General features: G+C 52.8%; 1 protein-coding gene and 1 non-coding gene across 2 annotated transcripts; one reads left to right on the top strand and one right to left on the bottom strand.

The window, feature by feature from the left end:
* The first annotated feature begins 5,210 nt into the window (after window positions 1-5,210).
* TRNAH-GUG (transfer RNA histidin (anticodon GUG)) lies at window positions 5,211-5,282 on the top strand. The gene has a single exon. It is a non-coding gene; the product is annotated as a tRNA-His (tRNA).
* A 2,888-nt stretch (window positions 5,283-8,170) lies between these two features.
* Window positions 8,171-11,596, bottom strand: OTOS (otospiralin). The gene is made up of 2 exons (XM_078880279.1): window positions 11,536-11,596; window positions 8,171-8,386 (listed from the first exon to the last, which is right to left on the bottom strand). The coding sequence occupies exons 1-2, from the start codon at window positions 11,594-11,596 to the stop codon at window positions 8,190-8,192; spliced, it is 258 nt and encodes an 85-aa protein (XP_078736405.1). The 3' UTR covers window positions 8,171-8,189.
* Between the last annotated feature and the right edge of the window lie 271 nt (window positions 11,597-11,867).

The following is an 11,867-nucleotide window of genomic DNA, read 5'->3' as shown; positions in this document are numbered from 1 at the left end:
TCAGCCTCCAGTGCGAATGCACTAGTGGCCACGGGAGGTAATGACAGGGGTATCAGTTGTGAGTGCGAAGGGACTGGTGGCCATGGGAGTAAGTTCTGAGTGTGAAGGGACTGGTGGCCACGGGAGGTAATGACAGGGGAGTCAGTTGTGAGTGTGAAGGGACTGGTGGCCACGGGAGGTAATGACAGGGGAGTCAGTGGTGAGTATGAAGTGACTGGTGGCTACGGGAGGTAATGACAGGGGTATCAGCTGTGAGTGCGAAGGGACTGGTGGCCATGGGAGGTAATGACAGGGGTATCAGCTGTGAGTGCGAAGGGACTGGTGGCCACGGGAGGTAATGACAGGGGTATCAGCTGTGAGTGCGAAGGGACTGGTGGCCACGGGAGGTAATGACAGGGGTATCAGCTGTGAGTGCGAAGGGACTGGTGGCCACGGGAGGTAATGACAGGGGTATCAGCTGTGAGTGTGAAGGGACTGGTGGCCACGGGATGTAATGACAGGGGAGTCAGTGGCGAGTGTGAAGGGACTGGTGGCTACGGGAGGTAATGACAGGGGAGTCAGTTGTGAGTGTGAAGGGACTAGTGGCTATGGGAGGTAATAACAGGGGAGTCAGTTGTGAGTGCGAAGGGACTGGTGGCCACGGGAGGTAATAACAGGGGAGTCAGTTGTGAGTGCGAAGGGACTGGTGGCTACGGGAGGTAATAACAGGGGAGTCAGTTGTGAGTGCGAAGGGACTGGTGGCCACGGGAGGTAATGACAGGGGAGTCAGTTGTGAGTGCCAAGGGACTGGTGGCTACAGGAGGTAATAACAGGGGAGTCAGTTGTGAGTGCGAAGGGACTGGTGGCCACGGGAGGTAATGACAGGGGAGTCAGTTGTGAGTGCGAAGGGACTAGTGGCCGAGGGAGGTAATGACAGGGGAGTCAGTTGTGAGTGCGAAGGGACTGGTGGCCACGGGAATGTTCGAGAAGGGAGCGTGGTCAGGTGACGGTGGAGTCTGCCGGTGGAGCGAGCGTCCAGAGTCAGCGAGAATGATCGAGAAGGGGGGCGTGGCCTCGTGTCGGTATATAAAAGGGAGATGCGCGGGAGACTCGGGGCTGTTGCGGTGGGGGTCTCCGCCTGATGTCAAGTGAACGTGTCTTCAATAAAGTGCCATCTCAAGAGACGTGTGTCAAGTAGTCATTACACTAGTAACGACAAACCTTACTAATCGGCCGTGTCGGGTGGTGACGGGTTTAACGACACATTTATACTTACGCGATCTAACCCAATTAAACCTTTGTTATACAGATAAGACATTGGCACTCGTAATGTATTGCTACAGAATACTGCTGCTGCATCTAATCAGGAACTTTGTCTTTAGTGTGAGCCAATCGGAGGGCTCGCAACAGGGGTACGGCGGGGTGGGTGGAGACTCAGAATCCCCACGTGACCGGACTTCGGCCAATCGCAGCTGTGAGATGGGAGAGGGCGGTAACAGGGGGGGATGTGGGGGGTTCGATTTGCACCACGTGACCAGATTTCTGCCAATCGGCTTCCGTCGTTGCGTTTCGTAAATGTACAGCGGGCGATTTGACAAACTCCGTCGTGATTAGAAGTGTAAATGCGTCCGATAACTTACTTCTACCCAACGTAGAAGTAAGACAAAGGTTGCACCATAGAAGGAGACGACCTGATGATGATGATGATGATGCAGGGAGTGATGAGAAGGTAACTGCCACTGCTTGGACACATTTAGGATGGGCAACAACTTGCTAACAGAGAATGGCTTGCCGACTACGACATCATAAGGAGGGATCGGTGCCATGAAGATGTGGCCACTACTTGAGCCATATTGGCACTAGAAGACAGAGGAAATAAAAAAAATATAAATGTGCAGTAGACACCTACGGGACTATCTGCCCTTGGATTTTGGTGATGATACACTACACAATACACTACTATACACTACACTACTATACATGACTATACACTACACTGATACACAACTATACACTATGCTATACACTATACAATACACGTACTATCATGTGACACTACTTGAGCATGCTACCTCTCTACAAGTGGAAACAACAAATAACAAAATGTGCAGTGGACACCGACGGTGCCATCTGCCCATGGATCGTGGTGGTGATGATACACTACACTATACACTACACCACTAAACACTACTAAATACTACAACACTATACACTACACTATACACCACACCACTAAACACTACTATATACTACAACACTATACACTATACTATTGCACGCAACTATACACTACACCAGACATGGGCAAAGTACGGCCCGCGGGCCATATACGCAACTATACATTACGTTATACACTACACTACTATACACTACGCTATACACTATACAATACACGTACTAACATGTGGCACTACTTGAGTCATATTGGCACTACAAGACAGAGAGGAAAGTGGAATCAAGAAATTACGTTGTGTGCAGCGGTCACCCGCGGGGCTATCTTTCCTTGGATCGTGATGATGATGATGGTACACTACACTATACACTATCACAGATGATAGCTGCTTTAACGAAGCGGCTTATCAGTTTCAGTTTCATTCATTAGGTATAACCCTGTGAGCCACGCAGCTCTTGACTCGGATACAACCGCAACAAAACAAAAACATGAACAAGAAACATCTTAAGGTGACTACAACGCAACAGACGAAATCCCGGAAATAACAGCAAGGTCTTCCAGAAAAAAACACCGCATTTCAACGCTGTGTGCAAAAATCCCAGTGGGATGCAAGTCAAACAATAACAACCATAAGACCATTTTGATTAAAGTTATCGGGCCAACTCTGTACTACAACAAACAAACATGGCCAGACCAAACCGTCCTCAAAATCACCAAAAGAAAGCCACGAAAACAATGTGACAGTGATCATGTTGGGAATGTATAGCAGTGGGCAAATGCAGTGGTCTTATAAACGCGTGATGTTGTTTATAAATGTGGAGGGGAAACCCCGAAGGAACCCTGGAGACATCGATGAGAGAGACACGTAAACTCCAAATATACAGCAGCAGGCATCAGGTCCGGATTGAACCCACGACCTCCAGTATACCAGGCGAGGTAGTTAACATCTCCTAGCCACCGTGATGATGATGAGAGACGCAGACTCCAAACATACAGCAGGTGTCAGGGTCGGGATGGAACCCACGACCTCCTGCACATCAGGCGAGGTAGTCAACATCTCCTAGCCACCGTGATGATGATGATGAGAGACGCAGACTCCAAACATACAGCAGCAGGTGTCAGGGTCGGGATGGAACCCACGACCTCCTGCACACCAGGCGAGGTAGTTAACATCTCCTAGCCAGCACGGCGTTCTGTGCCAGGCTAGGTGCACCTCGAGGCCACGCGAAGTGTCCCATCGGCTCGCTGGCAGTGGGTCATACGAGAATGACCCACTGGAGCGACGCTCACAACAACGAGCGGGGAGCGCCGGGCGGATAAAACGCGTGAGTAGTTGGCTCCAAGTCGGGTGGTGGAGGCCTGCCCCGTGTAGCCTCAAAAGTGCCACCTAGCCTGGCACGGGCGGATATCGGTGTCCTTGGTGACGAGAGCAGAGCGGACACCACCAACCCATCATCATCGCCGCCGCCGCCATCACACGAAGGGCGATAAATGGAGTACTCAGGCGTGTTCACCTCAGCGCTGACGCCGCGACTGTCCGGGCGGAGATAGAGAGGGGGGGGGCGCGGGGGGGTCGCGGGGGGGTAGGGGGGGGGTAGGGGGGGTAGGGGGGGGGTCGCGGGAGAGTTGGGGGGGTCGCGGGGGGGGGGAGTGGCGGGGGGTCGAGGGGGGGCTGAGGAGAGTGGCGGGGGGGGGGGGGGAGTCGCGGGGGAGAGGGGGGGAGAGTGGCGGGGGGGGGTAAAGAGTCGCGGGGGGGTCGAGGGGGTGTGGGGAGAGTGGCGGGGGGGGGGGCTGAGGAGAGTCGCAGGGGGGGAGAGGCGGGGGGGAGAGGCGGGGGGGGTGGGGGGGTGGCAGGGGGGGTCGGGGGAGGTGTGAGGAGAGTCGCGGGGGGGGGGAGTCTGGGGAGAGGCGGGGGGGGGAGAGTCGCAGGGGGGGAGAGTGGCGGGGGGGTGGCAGGGGGGGTCGAGGGGGGTGTGGGTCGAGGCCGGGGGGGGGTCGCGGCTACTCACGGGGGGGCGGGGGGGGTCACGAGAGAGCGGCGATCGCTGCGGTGCCGTCACGGGGGCGAGGAGGAGGTCACGGGGTCACGCGGGGTCGCGACTCGTCTTGGCCAAATTAATGGATGGGGGGGCCCCGGGTGAGGGAGGGGGGTGCCCTGGGAGGTGGGGGTCCTGAGGGTTATGACATCACGCGCGATGTTTATAAATATGGAGGGTCGATGACGTCACGCGGGGACGCTATGATGACGTCACGCGGTTGTCGTGCGCGTCAGTCGTCACGCGCGCGGTCAACTCCGCAACGTCAAAAGCGTGTGATGACGTTGCCGGCGGTGCTGCGCGATGACGTCACTACCGACAAGAGAGGCGACATTCGCCTGATGACGTCACGCCACTCGAACTATACAAATAACGAGATGTGCGTTTGACGTTGCGAATAGAATGAAGGTCAACGTTCGTAAGGGGTAAATGAGAGAGAAAGTTATCGGACGCATTTACACTTCTAATCACGACAGAGTTTGTCAAATCGCCCGCTGTACATTTACGAAACGCAACGACGGAAGCCGCCGTAGGGCTCTTGCGCGCGGTCACCAATCACGCGTCCCGTTACGAAAGCTGGCCGGGGGTCTTACGCCGCCTGCGATTGGCGGAAGTCCGGTCACGTGGTACAAATTGGCTACTGCGAGAAGGTTCGTGTGTGGGGGCGTGGTTACTCGGTGGGGGCGGGGTATGGGTGGGGGTGGGTCTGGATGGGGGGTAAGGGGCGTGGTTACTGGTTGAGGGTGGGGTCTCAATAGGGGCGGGGCTACTGCGAGAAGGGGAGGGGTCTGGGTTCGTGTGTGGGGGCGTGGTTGCTCGGTGGGGGCGGGGTATGCGTGGGGGGTAAGGGGCGTGGTTACTCGTTGAGGGTGGGGTCTGTTTGTGGGCGTGGTTACCTTGAGAGGGGGCGGGGTTTAAGTGAGGGCGGTGGTTATTGCGGGAGGGGGCGTGGTGTGGGCGTGGTCAGGCTGAGATTTAAGTGGGCAGCCTGCGGCCTTGGTCATCGCGGGCCCGCGTAGCGCGCCGTGATCGTATAGTGGTCAGTACTCTGCGTTGTGGCCGCAGCAACCTCGGTTCGAATCCGAGTCACGGCATTGCGGTAATCAATGACACGGCATGCGGCTCCCTGTTTCTTTTTGATGAAACCAATCGACTCTCAATGGTTTCCTGAATTTAAAAAAATATATTGATAAGAAATTCGCGGTGTTGAAGGGTCCGTCCATAAATGACGTCACGCGATTTGGGACGAGTTTTGACCCTCCCCCCCCCTCGTCACACGGCGTCACAAATCGCTTGAAACTATTGTCATTGTGGTGCGTATTTAATGTGGCGCTGCACTCTGATGTTGTAGGAGAAAACATTTATTAAAACGGCGTTGGAAAGCTGAAATTTTGCACAAAATTTACTTGAAAATATTCAAAGTCTAACTAAAACTGCAGATGTTCGGAATATTATATTGAAATTATCTTATAATTATATATTAAAGTAATTATAACTATAAAAATACTTTAAACTTTGTAGTAGAACGAAGCAAAATGTAGAGTACAATTATAACAATCACATTCATTCCACAGAATGAAAAGCCCTGGTAGAATCATTAGAATAAAAATGTTTAATAACTAAATGTATGCTACTTAAATTAAAGGTGACCTTAGTTACCTTAAATAATAAAATAGTTAATAATGAAAATTAATCAAAATTAGTGTTGTAACAATTATATTTAATGAAGTAGAACGTGTTTATATTTAAAGTTGCGCATTTTGATGTGACGTCACATTTCTCACCCCCCCCCCCTCGTCACACATCGTCACAAATGTCTGACCCCCCCCTCCCCCCCCCCAGGTGCGTGACGTCATTTATGGACGGCCCCTTGCTAGTTTCGCTCACCAGTAAGTCAGTTTAACACGTAGGCTTTGATGTGTATATGAGGGAGTAGCATGTTTATTGTTGAGTGATACATTAACAACAACAACAACAATCGCTCCGTGCTTACAGATAAGCGATTCAACAAGAAGCGATTCAACAATGGATCGAAAGAGAGGGGGTGGGTGGGTGGGTGGATTAACCAACAACAATGCAACTCTTAACTAGTTTACTTCACCATTGAAACCTCATTTTGCCAGTAGCAAAATATGACAATTGTTTTTTTACCCTTTTATCTGGCAACAAAACTGACACCTTTTTAACAAGGCTTACCCGAGCTCTCATACTCTGATGGTGCGTTGTCTTTGAGTTGTGCGCCTTTTGGCGTCATCTGGTCCAACACCATGTGAGACTAGGCTCTTAGGAAAGCTGTCTCGGGTGTGGACCAATCAATTTCAAGGACAGTGCTGTTACATTATCAGAGTTGTATTTTTTGTTTGCATTCCGACCGCAGGTATTGTGGTCAATGCAAACATGACTCCTTGTAAAAAAGGTGTCAGTTTTGTTGCCAGATAAAAGGGTAAAAAAAACAATTGCCATAGTTTACTTCATTGTTAGAAGCGACCTGTGAATCACAGCGTAGTGGCTGATCGTCAATCGTCGCAGCCATCATCATCATCGTCGCCGTCGTGTGGATATTTAAATCGGCAGCCAAATAACTCTGATGATGTCGAAGGAGTTGGGGGGGAGAGAGAATCCGGAGGACCCGGAGAAAAACCCACGCGACCACGTGGAGAGAGACACCGCAAACTCCAAATACACAGCAGCAGGCGTCGTCAGGGGGTCGGGGTCGAACTCACGACCTCCTGTATACCAGGCGAGGTGGTTAACATCTCCTAGCCACCGTGATGATGATGAGAGAGAGAGACACGCAGACTCCAAATATACAGCAGGCATCGTCAGGGTCGGGATCGGGATCGAACCCACAACCTCCTGTATACCAGGCGAGGTGGTTAACATCTCCTAGGCACCGTGATGATGATGATGAGAGAGACACGCAGACTCCAAATATACAGCAGCAGGCATCGTCAGGGTCGGGATCGAACCCACAACCTCCTGTATACCAGGCGAAGGTGGTTAACATCTCCTAGCTACCGTGATGATGATGAGAGAGAGAGACACAACTCCAAATATACAGCAGCAGGCGTCACGGTCGGGACCGAACTCACGACCTCCTGCACACCAGGCGAGGTGGTGAACATCTCCTAGCCACCGCGGATGTCTCACCCACCCAGTTCATCACGATGGCATCACTCGGCGTGGAGTTGAGTGTGGGGAGCGGTGGTGCAGCGGTTAGCGCAACGCCGCGCTAAGAACCCAGAGACCCGAGTTCGATTCTCACTCACGGCCACCAACACCGCTGACTATTACGTGAACCGGTAATGGGCCTACCCCTGGGTCGACTCAGCCTTAAATGAGTACCCGGTGCGGTGTGCCTTCGTAGGCGCTTCTGCTCGCTAACAGCACTTGCCCCAACATGCTGCTAAAAGGCTACACGGGGCACCTTTGCCTTTGCTTTGATGGCGATGATGTGGTGCTGGGGATGCTGGCGATGGTGGTGATCGTGGTGGTGATCGTGGTGGTGATAGTGGTGGTGATCGTGGTGATGGTGGTGGTGGTGATCGTGGTTGTGATCGTGGTGATTGCGGTGGTGATGGTGGTGGTGATGATCATGTTTGCTGTGGTGACGAGTGATAATGATGGTGATTCTCATAGCGATGGTGACCATGAAGACAATGCGGATTGTGTTGGTGACGGTGGTGGCGGTGGGGGGCGGGGTGGTAGTTGTGGGAGATAGGTAGGTGGGGTAGGTAGGTGGGGGTAGATGGGGGATAGGTAGGGGGGGATAGGTAGGGGGGTAGGTAGGTGGGGTAGGTAGGTGGAGGTAGGTGGGGGGATAGAGGGGTCGGTAGGGGGATGGGTAGGTGGGGGGATAGGTAGGTGGGGGGATAGGTAGGTGGGGGGTAGGTAGGGGGGGATAGGTGGGGGGGTAGGTGGGGGGGATAGAGGGGTCGGTAGGTGAATAGGTAGGTGGGGGGACAGGTAGGTGGGGGGTAGCTAGGCAGGGAGGGAGGGGGTCACTCCTCCTGGGGGCCTGCCTCGAGCCCCAGCGTGGTGGCCACGGGGAAGTGTGCCCAGTAGGTGCGCGCCATGGCGTCGTGCGGCCCGTAGGCGCCCGTGTCCCGCAGCTCGTGCACCCAGGCCCAGAAGTCGGAGGCCGAGTAGCTCCAGTTGGGCAGCTCCCGGCGAGGGCGTGGGGACTCCACGCGGGGCACTGGGGGGGGGGAGTGACCACGAGACATCGACGCCATTATTGCTATTGTGAGCGTCACCGTCAGATTCATCGTCACTATCATCGTTAGAATCATCAGGGTGGGTGGGTGGATGGGGCAACCATGGGAGATATTCATCACCACCATCGTCAGGATGAGAATCACCACCATCATCACTATCATCAACATTATCATCAACATCACCTTCATCATCGCCATCATCACCATCGTCATCACCATCATCGCCATCATCATCACCATCATCGCCATCATCATCACCATCATCGCCATCATCACCTTCATCATCACGATTATCGCCATCATCATCACCATCATCGCCATCATCACCATCATCGCCATCATCACCATCATCATCATAATCGCCACCATCACCATCATCATCATAATCGCCATCATCATCACCATCATCACAAGGATAGCTGGTGGCAGCCTGTAATCCAGCACTGCAGGGGCGAGGGTTGATGGATCACGTACGGATCGTGTGTGAAACTCCCTCCTCTGCCAGGAGAAGGCGGTACAGCAAAGTGAGTGGACTAATCTCCATCTGTTTCCATCCGTATGGGAGAGAGCGTTGCCGCTCATACCACGCGTGTGGTTTCTCGCACACCACCATCACCACCATCATCACCATCATCACCATCATCATCATCACCACCATCACCACCATCATCACCACCATCATCACCACCATCACCACCGCCATCATCACACCACCACCATCACCACCATCATCACCACCATCATCACCACCGCCATCACCACCACCATCACCACCATCACCACCACCATCACCACCATCATCACCACCACCATCACCACCACCACCACCATCACCATCATCACATCACCACCATCACCACCATCACCATCATCACCACCACCATCACCATCATCACCACCACCATCATCATCACCACCACCATCACCACCATCACCATCACCACCATCACATCATCACCATCACCACCACCATCACCACCATCATCACCACCATCACCACCATCACCATCATCACATCACCACCATCACCACCATCATCACCACCATCACCACCATCACCATCATCACCACCACCATCACCACCATCACCACCACCACCACCGTTATCACTCTCATCGCGATGAGAACCCCCATGGGGCCGTCCATGAATGACGTCACGCGATTTTGGACGATTTTTGACCCCCCCCCCTCGTCACACGGCGTCACAAAAACTCAGACCCCCCCTCAAATATGACGTCACAAAGCTCTGCCCCCCCCCCCAAACAAAAATAAAACATGCTTCGAATCGCTTTAAACTATTGTCATTGTAGTTCGTATTTAATGTGGCGCTGCACTCTGATGTTGTAGGAGAAAACATTTATTAAAAAGTCTATGTAATTAAGTAGAACGTGTTGTCTATGTTTATTTAAAGTTGCGCATTTTTACGTGACGTCACATTTCTCAAACCTCCCCCCCTCGTCACACATCGTCACAAATGTCTGACCCCCCCCCCAGGTGCGTGACGTCATTTATGGACGGCCCCCCATCAGCACCACCACCGTCATACTCACTCCCACCAACACAATCATCATTATCTTCACTACCACCATCACTATTAGAATCACCATCATCATCATCACAACCACCACAATCACCACAATCATCACCACCACGACCACCACCATCGCCAGCCGTCCCCAGCACCACATCATCATCACCATCATCACCATCAAAGCGCCAACACAATCCGCATCATTATCACCATCACCACCATCACCACATCAGCATCACCACCATCACTATCATCACCACCTTAGCACCACCATCATTATCACCATCACTACCATCACCACATCAGAATCACCACCACTATCACATCAGCAACACCATCATGATCACCACCATCACCATATCAGCATCACTATCACCGCATCACCATCACTATTACCACCACCACATCAGCAACACCATCATGATCACCATCACCACCATCACCACATCAGCATCGCCATCACCACCACCATCACTATCAACACCACCTTAACACCCCCATCATGACCACCATCACCACATCACCATCACCACATCACCATCACCACATCACCATCACATCAGCACCACCATCATGACCACCATCACCACATCAGCATTACTATCACCACCACATCAGAATCACCACCACTACCACATCACCACCACCACATCAGCATCACTATCACCACCACATCAGCAACACCATCAGGATCATCACCATCACCACATCATCATCACTATCACCACCACATAAGAATCACCACCACTACCACATCAGCACCACCATCACTATCACCACCACCTTAACACCCCCATCATGACCACCATCACCACATCACCACCACCACATCACCATCACATCAGCACCACCATCATGACCACCATCACCACATCAGCATTACTATCACCACCACATCAGAATCACCACCATTACCACATCACCATCACCACATCAGCAACACCATCAGGATCATCACCATCACCACATCAGAATCACCACCACTACCACATCAGCAACACCATCATGATCACCACCATCACCACATCACCATCACTATCACCACCACATCAGAATCACCACCACTACCACATCAACACCACCATCACTATCACCACCACCACCTTAGCACCCCCATCATGACTACCATCACCACATCACCATCACATCAGCAACATCATCATGATCACCACCATCACCACATCAGCATCACTATCACCACCACCACCACATCAGCAACACCATCATGATCACCATTACCACCATCACCACATCACCATCACATCAGCAACACCATCATGATCACCACCATCACCACATCAGCATCACTATCACCACCACATCAGCAACACCATCATGATCACCATTAGCACCATCACCACATCACCATCACATCAGCAACATCATCATGATCACCACCATCACCACATCAGCATCACTATCACCACCACATCAGCAACACCATCATGATCACCATCACCACCATCACCACATCACCATCACCACATCACCATCACCACATTAGCATCACCACCACCACCGGCACATCAGCACCACCACCACCATCACCACCACCACATCGCCCTGCAGGGGTGACGGGTCACGTGGTGCGCCACTCACTCGCCAGGGAGACGCAGAGGAGAGCAGCGCCCAGCAGGGCCAGGCAGGTCACGTGACGCATGGCCCGGCCTGAAACGTGGCAGGGCGGGGGCGGTAAGACACTGTCCACGTTCCTATGGCGGAGACCAGTCGATCCGCAGAGCGAGCCCAACGGGATGAAGGTGGTGAGAGTGTTGAAGGTGGTGGGGTGGTGTTGATGGTGATGATGGTGATGATGGGGTGGTGTTGATGCTGATGGTGGGGTGGTGTTGATGGTGATGATGTGGTGTTGATGCTGATGGTGGGGTGGTGTTGATGGTGATGATGGGGTGGTACTGATGGCGATTATGGAG

Source organism: Lampetra fluviatilis, chromosome 56 (genome assembly GCF_964198595.1).
Source record: "Lampetra fluviatilis chromosome 56, kcLamFluv1.1, whole genome shotgun sequence".
Taxonomy (NCBI): Eukaryota; Metazoa; Chordata; class Hyperoartia; order Petromyzontiformes; family Petromyzontidae; genus Lampetra; species Lampetra fluviatilis.
The sequence above is the reverse complement of the archived record's forward strand: the minus strand, read 5'-3'. Positions and strand labels throughout refer to the sequence as shown.